Genomic DNA, 21,685 nt, shown 5'->3' with positions numbered 1-21,685 from the left:
AAAGTTGATGTCTTAAGTAAGACACAGTGCCTGGGGAATGGGGTACCTGGGTTCTTTTGATGAGCTCAAATTTCACAGTGTATGTAGGTAGGGGTTGTACTTCAGCTAGTTAGAGTCATCCCACAGGCTGAGACTGAGGATTTTGTAGGTGGTGGGTAAGCACTATGAGCATAGCATCTTAGTTAACCCTCCAAAAAAAAAAAAGGCTCTAGAGGTCACGGGTGTCATCCTGATCCTTAGTCACAGGCCACTCAGGAGGTGATTGGGCAAGGAATTCAGTTCTGGGACAGTGTGTGAGGAGCCCCACAGCATCCCCTGCCCCGCCATGTCCTCAGTGCCTCTGTGGCACACCGCATCCTTTCTCGTAATGAATATTAATTGAAAATATCGGTCCCGCAGCTGGCAGCCTGAGCTGCTGCAGTCGCATGCTGTGTCCTGGTAATTAAACCCTCAGCTGCTTTGTCATACTCCCAGTTGTCAAGGTCCCTACAGGTCTCTCCAGATCCCGGAGGGAGTGGAATAGAGAGCGCCTGATGCCTGAGAGGTTGCCGAATCCCGGCTGCCCACGGGTGTCTGATCCTGGCAGCGGGGTTCTTGTGCCTTGGGTCCTTACTTCACCAACACCCTGCATAGTTAGCAAAGGTGAAATGGGGGTGTTCCTACATCTCAAACCAAGAAACTGCATGAATGGCTGTTCTAGGAGGGGTAGATTGAAGAGAGGAAAGGGAGCCGAGGTGAGGTTACCCAGGGACACGCTTGATTTTCATTTCACTGTACTTTCTGATATCAGAAGGGTAACCCCTCCTCAGACTTGACTGTTGCTCACACAAAGTGCAAAGATTGGAAACTGCTCTCCTGTTCCTCTAATACAAGGATATAACCCTCAGGTCTTCTGGGGATCTGCTGTCGGACAGGTGACTCTTGGTAGTCCCGATAGCCTATCGTGGTGTCCTGGTTATCAGCAGCTGCATACAGCACTGTCCCCCAAGATTATACCGCTGTGTGCCATCAGAGCCGGTAAATCTGTGCGCCTGTACTCTGATGTTTGTATCATGATGAAAGCCGATAACAGCACATCTTTCGAAGCAGATCCTGTCTGTCATGTGTTTGTGATGGCATATAAACTGTCATTTATAGACACCCTGTAGAAACTCCACAGGCCCAAACCCTAGGAACGTCCCTCTCCTCAGGAGGGCACAGTATGTAGGGATTTGTTGTTCATCATCCAATGTTAAGAATTGAAACATTATTTATGGTCCCCCCCCCTTTTTTCATCTAGAGGTCTTAGATGATTTTAGGGGATACAGACTACCCAGCTGTTCACAGGTTCTTCCTTAACTTCCGTTCCCCTTTAGCCCTGTTTTCCTATCACCCACGGTGCCTCCCTCACCTTCACCCCAGTAACCGCCACGCTGAGCTTTCAGCTCTTCCATGACAAATGCTCCTAAGCCTTCCAGGTTGAGGCAGGAATCCTCCATGCAGCTGTCTTTGGCTCCTGTGTGGAATTAGCTAGGCACAAGCTCAGCTGCTCTGGTGCCTGCTAGGAGGTTAAACTCAGGAGACTTGTGAACTAATTAGAAACTATAGTCGTTTTGTTTCGTCTATTAGACAAGATTGGGCTGTCTATTTATATCTAGGGAGTTACGTCCCGAAGCCAGGGCCAATTCTTTTGGTGTCAAGTAGAATGGCTTCTTTCATCTTCCGGGTGAAGACCGTCCTTTAGTGGAGGCAAAATGGCTTCTGGTACCTCTGAGCTTGGTTAAAACCAAAATAGAAAGGAGGTGGGCTAGAGTGCCTCACAAAATGCCCAGATAGAGAAGTATCTGGTTTTAGGTGTGAACAGGTCATGGGACAGCATGAAAAATGTCTCCTGGGTCTGGAACACTGTCCTTTGGTGAGAGTAAGATGACTTCTGGTACCCCTCAGGTGCTTTGACACCCCAGTAGATAGAAAGTTATTCTTTAAATCAGTCATGCATGCATCCCGGAGACAATGGGAGGGATTAAAGATACTTTAAAAAAGCCAAGCTGGGTCAGCTCTTCCTTCCCTGGAACCTCTGGAATTGTGAGGAGGCCTCAGCTCTACTTGCATAAATTAATCTGAAAATTAGGGGACCCGGGGCCATAGAGAGATAGGTTTGTTACTTGAAGAAGGGACCACAGAAGACAGGCAGTTAAGTGTAACTGGGCTCCACTACATACATAATGAATGGCTTATTCCATACAATTTCCTTTAGGTTAGTTGGGCATGCTCAAGGGATATCATTAATCATTGGAATTGCCGGCCCCGTGACAGGCAGTGCCTGCCCGCCCCCCCCCCCCCCAACTCCAAGCCAGTCTTCCTTGAATAGACTGTAAGTGTAACCTGCAAAAATTGACCTGAATTTTCTTTCCATTGCAGTGACCTGGACAGAAATAACATCACCAGGATCACCAAAATGGACTTCGCCGGACTGAAGAATCTCCGCGTCTTGTAAGTAGCAGATGGTGCACCAAGGAGTTTTCATTTTCAGCTCTTCAGCCTGTGAAAATGTTGCACTGCCTCGACATCACATTCCGTCGATCCGGGCCCCAGGAATTCATGTGTCTGCTGCAGAAAGCCCTTCATTACTGCACCAAGTGTGCACAGATATCAAGTTGTATGGCTGGATGCCGCTGGCTGGGCTAGATCGATAGAAGACCCAGGGTCCGGTGACAGGAAAAACAGAAGGCAATAAATGAATTAAGTCAACATGCTCTGCTTCCTGGATGACAGCAATGTCAGGTTGACTAACCGTGCTCCCCTTACGTAGAGATTATAATTTCTTCCCCAGCTTGTGCATTAAAAGAGCAATTGGGACAGCTGTTATTTATCTTGCCGCTTAATGGAGGGGAGGGGAGGAGGCATGGAGAAGGCCAGGCAAGGGCAGAATCCTTGCTGGCCATTCACAGCTGTGCGGACCGGTAGCTGAATTTGAGGTAGGCGTTGATGAAATGAGGGGGACAAGAAGTAGCAGGTTTCCGTCCTGAATACTGAAGAGCTTTTGTGTGTGTTAAGCAGATGCCTACCTACTGTTCATTGAAAAGGCTAAAGCATTCAGACATGTGGCAGCGGGTTCTCTTCCCGCTCTTCCTTCCTGTTGATTTTTACCCACAGTGTGGCCCCTGCACAGCAGTGCACCCTGGGAAGTTTGACCCTAGCTTGGGTGTCATGGAATCCTGGCTAGCTCATCTCTATTGGCAGTTACACCTAACTCACTGCTCTCAGATTCCACCTCCCTTAAAAAAAAATACTTCAGATTTATTTCATTTTATTATGTATGAGTGCTTTGCTTACATGTATGTGTGTGCACCATATGTGCGCCGGGTGCCTTCAGAGGTTGGAAGAAGGCATCAGATCCCCCCTGGAACTTGAGTTATAGATAGTTGTAAGTTGTCTTGTTAGTGCTGGGAATTGGACCAGGACGGGGTCTTCTACAAAAGCAACAAGTACTCTGAACTCTTGAGCATCTCTCCAGCCTCCCACATCCCTGGTTCTGTCCAAGGATGATTTTGCCCTTGGGGAAAGAAGCCTCCAGTCCTGATTTGATTTGGGATTCACTACTTCCTCACGCAGCTTTAGATCATGAAGAGCAGCATGGAGTCCCTGTACCTCCTTGGGCCTCAGTTTTCCCTTTAGCAGCATAGAGTGTGGCTACTTCAGAGTCCTCTCAACCCTAGCTACACACCGAGTGCTCCGGGCGTGAACATTCTCCTGGACAGCATTAGATTATTGCCTGTCACTTGTGAAGCAGAGCTTTGTTAATGTTGATATCTCCTTAGTTGAGAAGTGTCAATAATAAATAATCCTGATGATGATTTGCTTGGTACTTACCATGGATCCGGTGCAGCGTCACATAACAGAGCACATGAGGGTAGCGACAGGAGGATTAGAATCCGGGTAGTGTGCCTTCTAACCTGCATGTGGTACTGCTGTGCTCATGCAGGAGGAGAAGGGACAGGGAGGGGGAGGAAGTGTAGCTCCAGTGCATGGGTTCTTGAGGAGGGGGAGGGGAAGGACATGCAGCGATGGTATGTGAATGTTACCTGAGTGTTCCTCGGGGACCAGAGCACAGGGATGCAGGAATCTGACAGCCGGGCATCCGGCCACCAGATGCATTCCCCATAGACATTTCTCTCCTCTCCGGAGTTGAACACTCCTCTCTCATCCTCCTCCGGTCCAAGACCTACCTTGTGCTAATAAGCCCTGCTTATGCTCTGAGCTCCTGTGTGTACGTCAAATGAGTAAGTGCTCCGATGAGGCCTGCGCCCATTAGAATGGAAGTTGGCCTAAATGTGGGCAATCTCTTGGTTCAATTTTAGGGGACTTTTTTTTTTTTAAAGGCAGGAGACTTCTGCTTCCAGGTCATTTGCTGATTTAAAAAGCAAAACTGTGTCTAGGCTTTTGTTTTGTGTCTTCCGCCCTTCCCACACCCCCGAGTTCTTCCACTTGTATCTGTATCTGCTTTTTCATACAAGTCAAAATTCACCTAATGCTTCATTTTCAAACCAAGTCAAAAATAACCCTTTGATTTTTCTTACTGCTGCATCAGAGAGACTAATAAAAATTCCGATTTCCATATCTGCTGTCTACAAACAGAAACTTTAAAATGATCACAAAAGATGACATTACCGTCTTCTGCATAGTCCGCACACTCCTTTGAGTACAGTTTATCTTCTCAGCTAATTGGTGCATTCTTCTATTTTGATAAGCAATACCAAAATGCCTTTAACCTTTTTTTATCGACTGTTAATATGTCTGTTTTATTACCTTCCTTATCAGCTCAAAGACAGTCCCTTTCAAGTGGCTCTTTAATTCGATGAAAGAAATCTGCTAGGTGGGCTGAGAAGCCTTCTAACACTAATCACATAGCCAAACATTGAAACCGTGTTTTCCCTCCATCTATTCTTCTCAGCTAAGTAACCTAGAGAACTCTCTTTTATTTTTTGGAAAAGCTTTCATCACATCCTGGCATATTCCCCATGTCTGTTTCTTATTTACAATTTATGGTGAAGCAATAAAAGACTCAATAGTCTTGAATAATTTCAGCTGCCCCTCCCCATTTCCATGCAGAATGCCTCATATCTGCTAATATGGCACAGGAGAATGAGCTAGCCTGGAACAGGGCGATTTTCCTAAGTGAAGCAGAGATGTAGGACTTGCCTGCGACAGTCATCTCTCCCGCAGGTTGGGGGCAGAGAAAGGTCTCGGATGTTGGTATCAATTATAGCAATCCATTTAAGGGGTAACTGTGTTCACAATGTGGGAGCCAGCTTTATCCCAAATGGGGTTAATAAAAGAGTTAAACTCCGCCTCAGCCGTCATCACATGAGGACCATTTCCTATTCTAATCTAGTGAAGAAAAAAAAAACGCGCCAAGGAACTAAAAATGAACACAGTCTGTGTCCTCCTAACTGAGAACAGACACCAGGCATGGGCAGCCCTTGTGAGAACCTAGAACCCAGCCTGACCTGAATCCCGTGTCCTCCTGCATCTGGCCAGTAAAGTAGGGCTGAATCAACAGATACCTTACATGTCCTAGGAGCTTGTGGTGCTTCTTAGAAAGGCTTCATGCAGGCTTAATGCCTCACTCGCTCATTGACCAGACGCTTTTATTTATCAGGTAGTACTTACTTAGCCTTTAAATGCCAGGCTCGAGGCTGGACTTTGGTGCGTCAATCAATCTAAAAAGGATCCTGGATACCTTTCTAGCAGGAACCAGAGAAGACTGCAGGGGCCAGATGAGGAGACCTAACATTTGCAGCGGTGTGGTGTGGGTGGCGTGAGTGAGAGAGAATCCAGGGTGAGGTGGTGGTGCGCTTTCCTCAGGCTAGATGACAGAGCCGTGACTGCCTAGAGGCCTTGGGGGAGCGACGGAAGCAAGTGGATCTCAGAGCCCAACAAAAACCAGGGCTACCTGGCAGCAGCTGTTCTCATTCATGTAGAGAGACGCGATCACCCTGGATGGTTTGGTCAGGAGTTGGAAAGGCAAACTCCTAACTCCACTATTCTTCTACTGTTCCCCCGCCTCTGCTAGTAAAAGCCAGTAGCCAAAACCAGCAGCAAGTACAGGCCAGGAAGCTCTTTGGGAAAGCTGTTGCAAGTTAGCTTCCCAGAGCCCGAGCAATGTAGAACAGGGACAGAAAGCTCACGTGCATGTGTTCGCACATCCCCATTTCTCAAACGAGACTAGCGCTGAAAGCAAAATGCATACAAAACTAAGAGCTACGTTATAGGTTGGAGGTCAGAGTCAGGCTCCTCCAAACATCCAGAGCTTGATACTTAGCCACTCTAGAGTTGGTCCCTGTTCTAACCGGAGAATAACGCCAACAAGTGCTGCTTGACTGACTGATTACAAAAGCCTGGCTGAGCAAACTCCCTGGTCACTAGTCTTGAACTGACACCCTGTTTAGTAAATGTGCTCATGAAAGTCTGTTAGCCTCCCAAGGCCCTTTTGCCAGATGGCAGAATGGGGGAGAGGAGGGAAGGGGAGGGGAGAAACATATATTTAAAATTGCAGACTATTACTCCAGACCCCAGGCTTGGTGATGTGTTTAATCCATTTGATTCTTACAAGTGCTTCTGTGATGTCTTCTTTTCTGTTTCATGGATGAGGGAACCGAGTCTTAGAGATGATGATTGGCTAGCTCAATACAACACCACCATTTGAGTAAGAAGTAGGGCAGAGAGCCTAAAGCAGTAGGTCTCAACCTGTGGGTTCTGACTTCTTTTTTATAGGGGTGGGGGGGTGGGGGGTGGGGGCGCGTCTAATGACCCTTTCACAGGACTCACCTTAAGACCGTTGGAAAACAGGACATTTACATTATGATTTATAACAGTCTTGCTATAACAGTAACAAGATTACAGTGATGGAGTCTCAACAATAAAAATAATTTTATTGTTGGGGGTCACCACAGCATGAGCTCTTTTAAAGGGCCGCAGCATTAGGAAGATTGAGAACCACTGTCCTAAAGTATGCCCAGCTGGGGGGGGGGGAGGATTGCATCTTGTTAGCTGTGTGGTTCTCCCTGGGCAAGTTTCTTATCTGTTAAGTGAGTAGCGTGGAAGGAAATGGTCTGCAAGGGACAGAAGTCACATAGATGGAACTCTGAAAGGTTGAAGATTCTGGCGAATGTGCTGACCCCTCCTGGCCAATTAATATCTGTAAACACAAACTTGTTTACATATTTCGAGCCAACAAATTACCCCTACATGACCTGATAGACACCTCGGATCATTGGCTCACCTTTCCCTTTATGGATAGTCAGTATGTGCTTGGCTTTTCCAACGGTAGGCTTACACGGCGGGCTACGGTTCTGGGGGTGGGAACGTGAGGAAGAGAGAGTCTGTTCTTTATTCCTTGGGAAGAGGCTGGGAAATGAAGCACAAAGGTTGAGCCTTAAGCCTAACCCATGCTGAAGGTGAGGCCGTTCCAGGAGGTGGGGCCATCACGGAAGGTCTGTTTTGAAGACTCACCCTTCCCAAGGCCGTGCACGCTTCTGCCATTCCAGGGGAAACCACGCCTCTCCCTAAATACCTCCTCCTTTCAAGAAAGAGCCTTCAATCACAATTGCATGCCCCTCCAAATCCCACACAGCTACCAAATGCAGTCCCTGTCATTTCTTGGCCCATTTCCCACCTAGAGCCCATGCATCATCCTTGAATCCACACCCTACTGTTTGGCTAATGATTACTTACTAATGCATGTTGAGCTGCTTTTTTTTTTTTTTAAGTCGGAGAAACAAACGTTTCATTGTGTGATCAACTCTTAGGGTATGCTGCATGCATGGATCCAACTCGCTTCTATAGATTGTTTAGGATTTTTGAATCACCTGTAGCGAGAACTTAAGAGGTGCAACAAAACTGTAGCCATGCTGGTTAGGAGGTTGGGGTGAGCCTGTCCCTGCACGAGGGAATCCCTGGGTCCGGGCTGGGCGTCTTAGTGCTGTTCCACAGTGACTCCATCCTTTCTGTGAGGTTGAGCAGGGAAAGGCCCTTTCAATGAAGTATTTTTGAATCCTTGGAGGAGGGAGCTCCAAAGGGAGAGGTGTTGGATGTGCGTGGTTCCTCCAAAGAGCAGCTTTACCTCTTCCATTTCTGTGCAGCATTCTGCAGCACTGGGGTTGGAGAGGGGGAGGGGATTTGCTAGGAACATTCTTAAAATAGAGGCATGGAAGCCAATCTGTCAGGTAGAAGTGTGCAGGCGTTGAAACCCTGGTTACCGTGACACTACACTGGGATGTTATTTTGCCCCATCAGAGCAAGTCCAATTGGAGGGGCCCAGGGTTCCTAGGAGGGGGATGCGTGATATGATTGCACAGCTTTAAGGCCCCTCATGAGGGCCCCTAGCTCATTTTTGGTCCTTGACCCTGGCTGCCTTTCTGATTCTAGGCATCTGGAAGACAATCAGGTCAGCGTCATCGAGAGAGGCGCCTTCCAGGATCTGAAACAGCTGGAGCGACTGTAAGTAAAGAACAGCCTTGTGTTCTTGAAAGAGAAAGTTTTCAGTTTTCTCCACTCTTGTTTTGGTCTGGTGGCCTTGGGAAAAGCAAGTCTCCAAGGTTTGGAGGGGGTGGGAAGCGTTTTCTACTACACTTAATGTTGTCTGAAGCATGTCACAGAGACACTGCGATCCGCAAACAGCCCTGTTCTAGAAAGGACACAGGGACCAACAGCATCTGGGGCTAGATGTCTTCTCTCCCCAGGCCTGAGGTTTCCCTTGGTTTCTTTGCATGGCGCTGCTTCTACCCTCACCTCAGCTTCTCCTTTCGCAGAGGTGTGAGCTAATGTCATGGAAGCCGGCAGCAGGTCCTCCCCTCCTCCTCAAGGCTTCTCCTCCGTGTACTCTTGTGGGAGAGGAAGGATGGGCGAGTGGGCGCAGCCTTCCGCGTGCCTGCTCCTCTGAGCACCAGCCTGTCTCAGGAAACCCACACGTTTCCACGAGAGAACACGTTGCCACTGGTTTAAAATAGGCCTCTGTTCTGAGTTGATCAGAGGGTCGGCAGCAAAAGAGGCGGGCCTGGGAGCTGGGTGGAGCCTCCATGTAGTTTGCCGTGAATGCTTTTGCAGAAAACCATGGGGTTGTTTGGATGAGGAAGGTTGCTGAGATGGTTAAATGGGCAGCTTCACCTCCCCTCAGTTAATCAGACCTGACAGCTCAGAACATCTGGATATTTGCTTTCTGCCCTCTGAGTAGGGATTGTCCCCAAGAGCACTTAGTCATGCCGGTGGGCGGCTCTCATCGACGCCTCCCCCTGTAGCCCCATTGCCCTGACATTTCAGCTTCCTTCTGTCCTGGGGCCTGGGACTGGAATAGTTCATGGTTATGCCAGCTTACCTGGAAGGACACCGCTCTGCTTCTCTATCCTGTGGCCAGAGATGACTTACTCGCTTTGGGACAGGTCTCTTTTACAGAGACGTGACTGGGTGAGAGGGAGTGCCTGGCCCAACTTCCTTGTTTTGTGATGTGTCATCCTTTCTCCACCAAGTCGTTATATACAAGGCCACACGGCAGTGAGGAAGGTCCTTGTCTCAAGGCAATTAGTATCCATTGTTTTCTCATAGATCCAACTCCAGCATGGCTTTTGCTGTCACTAGTTCGAAAATAAGACATTTATTTCTAGTAAGAGAAAAAAAAGTTATTTAAAAATCATGTTGCCTTTGTTTACATTTTGATTTTTCAGGTTTCCTAAAATTTAAGTTCTTTTTTTTTTTTTTGACCAAAGAAAACATGCAAGTATTTGTTAAGCTTTGTTCTTCTTTGTGAAAAATCTACATTTACATGTAAAAATGAACACATGGTCCAGTGTAAAAAAGCCTTCCCTTGCTTAGTTTTTGGATTAGAAGGACAAATACATTGTTAATTTGTTCGTTTCATGGTTGTTGGGAGGGACTTAGTGAGTGCTTTGGAGATATCAGAAATGTGTGTGTGTGTACATATGTGTGTATCTGTCTCTGTATGTGTGTGTGTGGGGGGAGGTTTCACAAGCGATCGATTCTTTTATTCTCCCTGCTGCTAAATTATAACAAGCAAAAATGAGGTATCATTAACCTCATTTGGTAGATGAAGAAACAAATGCCTGGGAAGATTAAGCCAAAGAGTTGTCAGGGTTGGGTAAGATTCCCAGCCCACATCTGTCTGCCATCAAAGCCCGCCTCCTCTCATCTTCCTGCGCGGCACACACACACACACACACACACACACACACACACACACACACACGAGGTGACGTGTGAGCTTTAGCAACGGCCCCGCGAATAGCCTCTCATGTACCCATTCAAATCTAGGAAGGCTGCGGGGAGTATTCCGGCAAAGGTCTCTTTTCTGTGGAGTGGTGAAAAAGGCCAAAATGCTACACATGTCTGGGGAACTAAGGGATTCCGGTGGCTGAGCACACCTGGCTCCTTGTCTGTTTTGGTATATTAGGTGGGTAGTGCTACCTGCGATGCTCTCTAAACCGTCAAATCTCAGTGACTTAGCACAGTGGAACTTTACTTCTAATCCTTACAAACTCAATATGACATTCCTGCTGGAGCGCCCCGCCCCCCCCCCACTCTTCCAAAAAAGAGACTCAGAGCCAGGCTCCTTCCGTGCCTCGACGCAGCCATCTTTGTAGCTTGGTATGCAATGTGCAAATGTATCAAGTCAGTGAGTGGAGAAAAATAGCATGGAGCACTGGCCACAGGGCATTTCCACGTGAGACCTGGAAGAGGAATATGTCCAGTGAGGTAGCCATGTAGCTATAGCTACACTATAAAAAAGGCTGGCTAAGGTGGCTGAGCTACAGGACAGGAGGTAGCTGGATAGGAAGCCAGTCTAACTTCAGTTGCACAAGTACCTGGACAGGAAGGTGGGAAGTATCTGCTATTTTATAGACATCAGAGTCAGCAAAAAGATGAGTGTGTGTGTGTGTGTGTGTGTGTGTGTGTGTGTGTGTGTGTGTGTGTGTGTGTGTGTTAGTAGGGAGGGGAGGCAGGGGGAATCCTCATTGGTGTTAATCTGCTTTCTAGTCAAGCAGTCTGCTTTCCATCACCCTGAGTGACATGAAAGAAGAAAATGCAATATATTTGCTATTAACCACTGAAGAAGTAGATGGCGGCTGTGCCATCTGTAGCACGCTCCAGGGTCTCTTTACCGTGTCTCTGTGTTACATAATAAAATATTTTTATTGGTTCTGTTCTAAAACAGCCTTAAAAAAAAAATAAATGGATTTTGATAATTTCCATTCTGAGTGTTTTATTCTTGGCTTATTCTCTTGGGGGCTCACTGGGAAAGTGAAGGGGCGTGTCTTATATTTCAGGTCTTGGAATTCCTCTGTCCCTCCATAAAAGGACCCACAGACTCAGTTAGGTGCTACTCTGTGTTCGATTGCTTCCTGTTGCAGCAACAAGACACCCGAAGCTGGGTACTTTATAAAAAGAAGCTGATTTAACTAATACTTTGAGGGGGCTAACAGTATAAAGTTGGGTGACCCCCCCACCGCTTGGGCCTCTGGTGAAGGCCCCATTAGCTTTGTTGTGTCATGATGGGAGCTTATATGAAAAGGAGAGAGTATTTGGGGAGATTTAAAAGCCAGCGAGTAGGAGGCTTCAGGCTTCCTCTTATTTTCCATCCTAAAGTCTTGTTCTTAGGAGAACAACAAACCTACCAACCTCTTACAGAAATCGTGCCCCATGCACAGCCACCTCCCTTTTGGCCCTGCCTCTTATAGGTTAATCCTGCCACATTTAGGATGAGGCTGTCGGCGTATCCCACGCACATACCTTCCCGTGACAGTGACTCATCTTTATCCCTATCATAAAGTGCTGGACACCGTGTCTTCACTTCCACTTTCAAAAGTGTTTCACATCCAAACAGGGATTCTGTTGGGGCCAGAGTTATGATGCATTAAGCTCCTCCTAGACTCAAAGCCCCTGAACAAGAAAAGAGTCTAGTTACTTAAGGAATATTTACTAAGAAATACTTGAAGTTTTATTTTATACCAGTAGATCTAACTGGGATTTACATTTTTTTTTCCCCCTGGGAGGATTCTTGGTGATGGCTGCAGACATTTTTGACTTTTATAATTGGGACTGGAGCTAACTAGTGGGCCAGTTAGTAGCTCTGAAAACTCTAAACTACTCAGAACATCCCCCAAGATAGGATTCTCCACCCCCAGATCTCACTGGTACCAAGGCTGAGGAGTCCTCGTGAACGGATAGGTAACATGTCAGATGCTTCACAGAGGCCGGGTCATTTATTACACATGAGGACGGGAGGTCCAAACTAGCATGACCTTGTTGTGAGAAAACATAAAACCTACACCATTGATGTAAAATAATGTTCCTGCTATTTTTATGCAGAATCTGCCTTAGCTATCAGTTCTGTCCAGAAAGTTCTAGAAGGACGAAAACCCTGGTGACACCAGATAGGAAACAAAATAGACCTTTCTCTGAAGTGACCACTTCAATCTCAAAGAGTTTCTGTCATGAAAGATGCAGGGCGTGCCCTCTGAAAGACTCCACCCAGCAGGGGATGGAAGCTGAGTTTCAGCCAAACTTTGGGGAGCTCAGGGAGTCTTATGGAAGAGTTGGGGAATAGAAGGACCTGGAAGGGACAGGAGCTCCACAAGAAGGCCAATGGAGCCAACACATATGGGGGGTGCTGCAGAGACTGGTGCACCAGCCAAGTACTATGCATGGCGAGGACCTACACCCTCTGCTCAGATGCAGTAGATAGGCAGCACGGTCTCCTTCCGGGTCCCACAGTATGGGGAGTAGGAGCAGCCTCTGACATGGACTCTGGTGCCTGTTTATTGATCTCTTTCCCCTGGTGGGGGAGCCTTGCCAGGCCACAGAGGAAGAGGATACATGCAGCCAGTATGAGACTAGATAGGCTGAGGTCAGATGATAGAGGAGGAAGGCTCCCATTTCTGAGGACTAGGGGAGGGGAGAGAGGGACCGAGGGAGGGAGGCTGGGACCAGAAGGTGACTAGGGAGGGGGCTACAATCAGGATGTGAAGTGAGCAAATTAAAAAAAAAAAAAGATGTGGACATGCCATCGATTAGTCTAGGTTTAAAAAACCTTAGGATGGTAACAGCAACACAATAGTTGGGAGAATTAAAATCATCAGAGATCCTTTAATTATCTACAAAGTGATGGCATTCGTGTTTATTGCCTCATTAAATCGAGGATGTTTCCTCTAATCACCAGGGTAGTCTCTAAAAAGTGTAGTATAGAATGCAGTAGCCAAAAGGAGGGAGAGGCGATGGGTATGTGACAAACTATATGGTTAATACAAGGGAGGGATAAAAGGAAAGAAAGAAAAATCCTGGAAAACAAATGGGGCGGAGAGATAGTAAGGTGCTGTGTGCACATGCAGGTGGAAGATTAGTTATAGCAGATGGCTAAGCCAGCAATTAAAACACAGAGAGTGACAGAGTAGACAACAGTTATGTACTTTCAAAAAAAGTTTATTAAATTTCATTATGTGTGTGTGTGTGTCTGTGGTTCTATGTGTGTGTTTGGGCATAGGAGCTACATATGAGTGCAAGTGTCAGGCTGTCCCCTGAAGCTGGAGTTACAGGCCAGGGAGAGCAGCCTGATGTGGGGGCCTGGGAACTGGCCCCAGGACCCTCTCAGGAGCAGCAATAGCTCTTAACCACTGAGCTGTCCCTCTCGAGCCCCAATGCTTATGTGATTTTCTAAAAATAAATTAGACAGAAAGATGGGTAAAGGTGGGAAAATAAAAAGGAAGGAAGTAATACTTAGAAAGCACCAAAAGAATGTACTAAGACAGTCTTTTTGTAATGTAGAAACATTGGGTATAAAGCAGGATATTTCACACTAATAAAGTAGTAAATACAATTCATAAATACAGCAAGTCTGCGCATGTGGCTGAAAACATAGCCTGAAAGTATGTAAGGCAAATATTGATAGAACCAAAGGAACAAACAAGTTAATTATTGAATTTACTTCTCATTAATTAAAAGAAAAAGCAGGCACAGTTATTAACGCACAAAATATTTTAATAACAAATTTTGCAAACCTGGTCTAATTGATGCGTAGAGAACACTGCTTCAGGAACACCTACAAAATATTCTTTGCAAGCATATATGGAACTATTCCACACTGGGTTAGAATGCAGGGGTCAGCTGGCGATGCAGCTCATTGGCAGAGCGCTTCCTTAGCATATGCAGGGCCTCACGTTCAGCCCTCAGCATAGCACACTGAGGAGGGAGGAAGGGAGAGGGGGGGGGTGGGCAATGGAGAAAGTAGAGGGCAGTAATGGGGGAGGGGAAGGAAGAGGGACTAGGAATGAGGAAGAGGGCAAGAACAGGGGTGCAGGCTCACCAAGCATCAGAGGACTGAAAGCATGTGGACCATGTCCTTTAGCAGAAATAATTTTTAAAACTCAGTAAGAAATCTGTAGGCAGACCATTTCAGAATATTTGAAAATTGAGCCATATATTTATCAATTGCCTCTTACATAGAGACCATGCTCTATTGTAATTAAGACACACATGTCCTGAGTGTTAATAAGGATGTGGTATGTGTTAGTGAGTATAAATTGCAGCCCAAACCCCAAGGCTGTATTTTCTTTTTCTTTTTTTTTGGCTCTGCTCTGCCAGGTTCTCCCTGGAACAACAGGCGGACACCTCTGAAAGCATAAGACAAACAAACAATTCCATAGATTTTTGTATATCAGGCATATAGTCACAGCTACAAAAGAAAAAAAAAGTAACAAACACAGTGGTGAATCCAAGAAAAATTGCCCCAAATTATATTTCCATCTGTTCCCTGATAACAACTACGAAGGAATTGTGGTAAGATGGGGCATAAAGACTTGGTTCACTTTGGTTTCTTTAAACTCTTCAAACTCCTGAAAACAAGGCTTTCTCTCCACCCAAGGAAGGGCTCAGTATTATTATGATACTCTTTTAGATAGATCAGCAGAGGGGGAAGGAGAACTTCTTGAGAAAGTTCCAGAAACTACTGGAAGAACCAGATCTTGGAAACCCCAAAGCTGTATTCTTTATTGTTTTTTTGTTTTTGTTTTTGTTTTTTTACAACAAAATAGGGCTGATCTTGAGAGTTCTGTAGGTGTGATGTATCATTTCCTTGTCTTTCCTCCTAAAATGTCAGGGAAATTTATATTAAGAAATGAGCAAACAAACTAGATACAATGGTGCACACCTTTAATCTCAGCATTTGAGAGACAGGATCAGATGGAGCTCTGCCTGCTCTACATAGAAAATTCCAGGCCAGCAAAGGCTGCATAGCGGATGGGAGGGGGGAAGACAGAAAAAACAGTAAGACTAATTCTGAAGTTTGCGCAAAGTTGTTTCAATCGGATTAGGAAGTAATACGAGGCATAATAACCTCCCTAGAAACAATGAAAATACCTGTAGAGAAAACAACAAGTATAATTGAACAACTGTTCAAGACTAGCTACAGGAATTAAAATCCTAAAGATTATTAAATTGTATACCCAACATTTTAAAAAGAACTCAGAAATGGCATAGCTGGGACAAAAAAAAAAAAAAAAAGAGCACAAATTGAAAGGAATGATGAAGAACCCAAGAAGGAATTTAGAAATAAAAGAAGCCCTTCAAAATGAATATTGCCAATACTGCGTGAAGAAGAACAGCTGTCAGAGTGACACTACCCAGTTGCAAATCTTACTACAAAGCTACAGTAATCAAGACAAGATGAGATTGGGGGAAATAACGTAACACGAGTCAACGGAGCAGCCCAGAAACACACCCACATGAGTAGAGTCAACTGGGTTCTGATGACGTTTGATGGGTTTGATGAGGTTCAGTGGGGAGGGAAGTCTTTTTCAACAAAGAGTGCTGGGAAAATAAAAATATCCATATGCAGAGGAATAATCCAGTCCAAACCTTTACATCTTACACTGGGATGGTGGTGGTGGTGGTGGGGTGGTTTGGTGTTTGCCCTGTTGTACTTTCTTGCTTTAGTCTGGTCTGCCTTATGCTTCATTCTTCCCTTTCAGAATGAGGACAGCTGCTCTTTGTGGATGGGTGTTGGGAACAAGTAACTGTTTTTGTGTTTCTTCTTCATTTTATTTGAGCCAACAGCTACATTGCGCCGAGTCTCAGAAGAGACTTTGGACTTTGAACTGGTGTTAAAGACTATGTGGACATTTCAAGTTGGCCAGTGTATTTTGCACTGGAAAATGGCTGTGAGCCCTAAGTTAGGAGTAGTGTGTTATCATTTGGAGGGCTGACGGGGGGGGGGGGGGCCGAGGGGGGAGATACTCCCATAGGCTCTTGTGTTTGAGTGCTTGGTTCCCAGTGGTATCACCATTTGGGGGAGATGTGGTACGTTTACAAGGTGTGTCCCAACAGCAAGAAGTCGTTGAATGGCAAAGATGCAGGTCTTAGCAGCTATAGCCTGCCCTACATCTATCTCAAGCCTACCTCTCCCTGATTCTCAGTCTGCGAGACGTGAACAAGCAGCCAGCCTTATGTCCTTGCTGCCACAGCCACAGCCACCTCCATGTCCTTGCCTTTATTGCCACTAGTGACTGTACCCTCAAATCGTGGCTGAAAACAGTTCCTTTATCCCTTAAAAACCCAGTACAGAAAGAAATAGCTCCCCACCCTCTACCCCTGTCCCCCAAAAGAAAGACTGGATGAGACAAGTCTCTCCCAGAGAAAACTTGTAAGGTTTGCCCATTTTGGAAGACAGCGTAGTGGTTCCTTACAACGCTAAACACTGTCATTATATAGTCTAGGCCAGAAATTGCTCAGGATTCGAGGAAGGAAGAGGAAGCACAGGTTGAACATACAGATTATGATGAGGACCAGGGCTGGGGGTGGCGTGTGCTGCTGTGTGGCCCTGGAATGGTGAGTCTGGAGCCTTGCATGTGTCAGAACCCCTAAACTTTTTAGCACAAGGAGCGAACTTTAAGGAAAGCCAGTTTAAAAAAAAAATCACCGTGGAAACCGACGGCAGGCTTGATGAATGCAGCTATCAGCCACATTGAAAGTGATGGACTAAGATTCTGATGTAGGTAGCTTGGAAATGAGTGAGATCTGAAAGGTGTAAGCCCAAAGGAGCCGCGCGAAAGAGCTGTTCTTCACTTGATAAATTTGTTTCCTCGTGGGGTATGAATTAATAATTTATAAACCACTAGGCATGTGCACTGGGATTGAATGATGAATGACGGGAACACATGTCTCCCTGCTGAAATATATGGCCCGAGACGGACTATGGGTAATATGAGAATGAGCTTTTAGCAGTAAATAGGACACAGTTGAGGGCATAGGTTATGAACTCACGGTTAACCTAATGAGTGGACTCTCAGTTAATAGAATTGAATTTACACAGAAATGTCCACTGAAATGTATCTATACAGGAGTTAGTATACAAGATTGCCATCAGCAAGGGGATATAAAAGTAACAACAGCATAGTGGCAATGAGTGTGCCTAGCTCTTGGATCTGGATGTGTGATGCTATTCTCAGTAGGATTAATACCCCTTGGGAAAAATGGTTTATTCTAGGACTGGAGCCTAGCATATATTGTGTTGTAAAGGGTATGTTTGAGACAAAAAAAAAAAAAAAAAAAAAAAAAAAAAAAAAAGAAAGAAAAGAAAAGAAAAAAGAACAACAGTAGATTGAATTTCAAAATATCTAGTAGAAAGATATTTTAAATATTCCCAACCAAATGTCTGAGGTAGTGGGTGTGTTCCTCACCCTGATCTGATCACTCCATATTGTTTCTATGTGCTTATGTGTAACTCCTATAAGTAAATTTATATGTATATATTTATATATAGTATACATGTTTATATTATATCTTTTTTTTAAATGTCCCACAATTATGGGTATATCAAAAGGAGGTAGGAATACACTGAAAGATCTCAATTATAAAGGCTTAGATTACTGGAAAAGTAAAATAAATGGCTATTAAAGTCTAACCTATATGAGTTTTTCAGATATAGATAAGAAGAAGACAAACTATATACAGTGTTCGAATTATCTGCTTTGCAGATTCTCTACCCTGTATAAGGTTGACCAGATCTCTGCATTCCACACCTGAGGGTTGCAGTGACTTTCTTAAAAGAGCAGTGTATGGAGCGATATACAGTGATGTTACAGAGAGGAAGTCTGACACACCCTGTCTCAAAACAATGATTAACATCATCATCAACATCGACAAGTCATCTTCACAGTCTACCTTTGATATGGAGTGAAGAAAATAATACTGTGTTTGTGATCTTTTCTCTAAAAATCTATCATCTTAATTTAAAAATGAAAGCCCATCAAAATTTAATGAAAGGACATTCTAAAAACACTCAAATAGACCTTGCTATGTTTGGAGAAGTGATCCCCCAAGAGCCTTATATTAATATTTGCCTCCCAGGATATCCCTGCTAGGAGATGGTGGGACCTTGTTGGAGGTGCGTGCTAAGAGAACACCCTGCTGCCGAACTACGTAAGAGTTCGGGACCTTTCAGGCATGTCCAACAAAGCATTTGGGGCCAAAGTTGTTCTCATTTTCTCCTTTCTCTATGACTCAGGAAGTAAGTGGCTTCCTCTTCTGCAATGTCCCACCCACCCTTGTCAGAAACCTAGATCAGTGGGGACCACTCCATCCTGAAACGTGAACTCTAGACTGTGATGCAGTGTAATCTTTTCTGTTCATCATTCATGCATCTGTTCATCTCAGGCATTTTTCTGTAGTGATAGTAAACTAATACAGCCCTCTTGGAAACTGGTACAATTATCAAAAACAAGAGAAGAGAATTTGTCAAGCCAAAGGTAGCTCAGACACAAAAGAACTAAATGAATGCGACATCTCAGACAAAAGCCTGAAGCAATCATAATAAAAGGACACAAGTGAAAACTAAGGCTATGTGAGGGGGAAAAAAAAGCTATTGACTTTAGTCAATAGTGTATTCATACTGTTTAATGATGATAAATGTACTACTCTGATTTCTCTTATTAACATTATTAATGTATTATTGCTACTAGGAGAAAGTAGGTCTGGAATATATAGAACTCCTTATACAACTTTCCAACGTAAATGCAAATCTATACCTATTTTCATAACTAAAATTTAGTTTTTTTTTTAAAAATGACCTTACCAAACTATACCTTAATTATAGATGTGTGAACAAAAAGTAGTTGATGACTGTGAAAGCAGGTGTTCCGGTCAGGGCCCTTTACGTGCTAAGAGAACGCCCTACTGCCGAACTACGTTCCCAACCCAAAACAAATGCTTTTTAAAATTAAACCATATGAACCTAGATGGAATTCAAGAACAAATAGTTATAACAAATGATGCTTTAGGAGAAATGGAAGACAGAAAGTATTTTTAAATCCACGGGCAATTACTGTAGAACTAGAAGGGCCTTAAGAAAAACCAATACAAGTTGTGCACAGTTCCTCTAACAGTTACAGTGAATACTGTGGATAACTACTATTATTCAAAAGAAGATTTCTGTAAATAACAGATGGCTTGGAAGTCCATCTTGAAAGGACACAAGATCAAGCACAGTCTAATAAAATTAATGGATCTAAAGGAACTCCCTGCACATTCAGCCAGTTAGAGACTTGTAGTGGAAAGAAAACTAGAGTTCTAGCATTTTTTTCTGATGCCAAAACATTTTGCCATAATATTATCATGCAGCTTAATTTAAGGAAATAAAATATGAACCATGGCCTGCATGCTCAGCCATATCGGCACTCAAGTGCAATTGACTCCAGGATAAGATGAAGGAAATTCCAGACCTTGGGCAAATGTCTCCCACATAGCACTTCCATAGGAGTTCCTGAAAGAGCAAAGTTCACTCACCAACAGGTCGGCTTGCCCAGTGAGATGGGGACAGAGCAGGGAATGATGTGCTGTCTCCCGTGGCTCCGTATGATGACTTCCTTATCCTTAGTTGTGTTACGGTCTCAGAATGACCGTGGTTATTAACTTACAAAGAAGAAAGGTTTACTCTGGCTCACAGTTTGAGAAATTCCAGTCCATGGTTGATTGATGTAGTTAACGGGCCCATAGAAAAGCCATATATCATAGCAGGAGAGTATGGCAGACCAAAATGTCTCACCACATGGCTAGGAAGCACAAAAGGAGGATGTAGGTCTCACAGTTACCTTCAAGAGCAATTCTAAATAACCTCAAGGCCTAGTAGTATCCCCTACATAAGATTCTTTCACCTCCAGTAATGTCACCCTGGAGATGAAGAATTAACGTACAGGGCTTGGCTAGACATCTAATGTCTATACTGTAGAACTGGATATATTAATGGCATTCCAGGAACTTGATGTGTCTAGTGACACCAAATGGGAGAAACCTGGGTCCCTCCTCATATGCATGAGGCTATGATATGAACAACAAATCAAGTTGTGCTTTTTCAGAACTAGTAATGCAGTTCATCATATTTACAGAATAGATGAGAGAAGTCACTTCATTTTTCTCAGATTAAAAAAAAAAATCTTTTAGGAGCGTTCAGAATTGGTTTGTGATTTTTAAAGCCTTTGACCCACAAGGGACAAAACAACTTAAGAAAGAAAAACAAAGCTCATGGGTAATGAGAAAATGTAAACCTGTTTGTAGGCAAAGCAGACAGCTTCCGTCATGATCTCTGTTCTTCATCCTAGCTGTGAAAAAGGAAAAACAAACAAAACCAAGTGGATGAGGGAAGGAAAGATTGGCAGGGTGAGTGAAGAGAAAACATGGAGAAGACCATGGGACAAAGGAAAATAAGTGCATGGCATCATGCCCAGGTGACATTACCAAGTACACACAGCATACAAAATGATCTGCAAACAAAATTTCAGGACTTCAGTCACTGGACACACAACTGATGTTCTCTAAAAGTCAATGAATTGATTCTGTTTCACCAACAGACAATTAGAGGTTTTTAAGTAGTTTTTAACCATAGCATCAGAAATATTAACTGCCCGTGAGCAGGTCTAGTAAAAGATGTGCAATTACTTCACTCTGAGAAACTAAAGGTGGCTGCTCTGTGTGAGAGATGTTAGAGGCCTGAAGAAAAGGCAGAGAGTGTCGCAGTTCTCTCCAGACCCCTAGCTAACTAGAGCAGCATGCTCCCCTTCCAACTGCCAGGAGGCTACCGGGCAAACTTTTAAGGTCATCCTAACATTTGTATTGGAGAGGAGATGCTCTTGACCACTCGGGGATAGAACAATGCTGGTTATGGAAAAGATGCTGAGTCCATGAAGCAGTTCTGAATAACCAATCTTAAATATGATAAGAGAATAACAGAAGATGGCTATCCGTGTGAAAAACTGCCTGGGCAGCCTGCCTCATGCCCTTCACAAAATCAGATGTAAGTGGCCTATAGATTTAGAAGTGGAGGTCAGAATACCACAGGATCTGTTCATAGCCTTGGGGTAGCTAATACTTCCTAACCAGGATGCAGAGGGCACTGAACATAAAGAATGAAGTAGATAATTTCCTTGCTCACATTAAAGCAAGTAACATTTATTCATCCTGGATACATTATCGTAAAGCCAGTGTCTCACAGTGTAAGTAAAGATATTGGCGATTGATAGAGGAATTAATTATATTGGGAATTCATAAGATTGCCTACAAATCAGTAAAAAGACAATCAACCTGGTAAAGAAAGGGGCTCAATGCTGAAAATGAATCCGGAGTTTCTCAGGAAGCTAAAAATAACACTGCC

General features: G+C 44.5%; 1 protein-coding gene across 1 annotated transcript in view; it reads left to right on the top strand.

Moving 5' to 3' along the window:
- Positions 1 to 21,685, top strand: part of SLIT3 (slit guidance ligand 3) — a 584,284-nt gene that overhangs the window by 48,872 nt on the left and 513,727 nt on the right. The window contains exons 2-3 of the mRNA XM_084761243.1: positions 2,401 to 2,472; positions 8,410 to 8,481. Coding sequence (XP_084617369.1) covers positions 2,401 to 2,472; positions 8,410 to 8,481 — 144 coding nt within the window. The remainder of the gene's footprint in view (positions 1 to 2,400; positions 2,473 to 8,409; positions 8,482 to 21,685) is intronic.

This window comes from Acomys minous, assembly GCF_964271855.1.
Source record: "Acomys minous genome assembly, chromosome: 16".
Classification (NCBI taxonomy): domain Eukaryota; kingdom Metazoa; phylum Chordata; class Mammalia; order Rodentia; family Muridae; genus Acomys; species Acomys minous.
The sequence above is the reverse complement of the archived record's forward strand: the minus strand, read 5'-3'. Positions and strand labels throughout refer to the sequence as shown.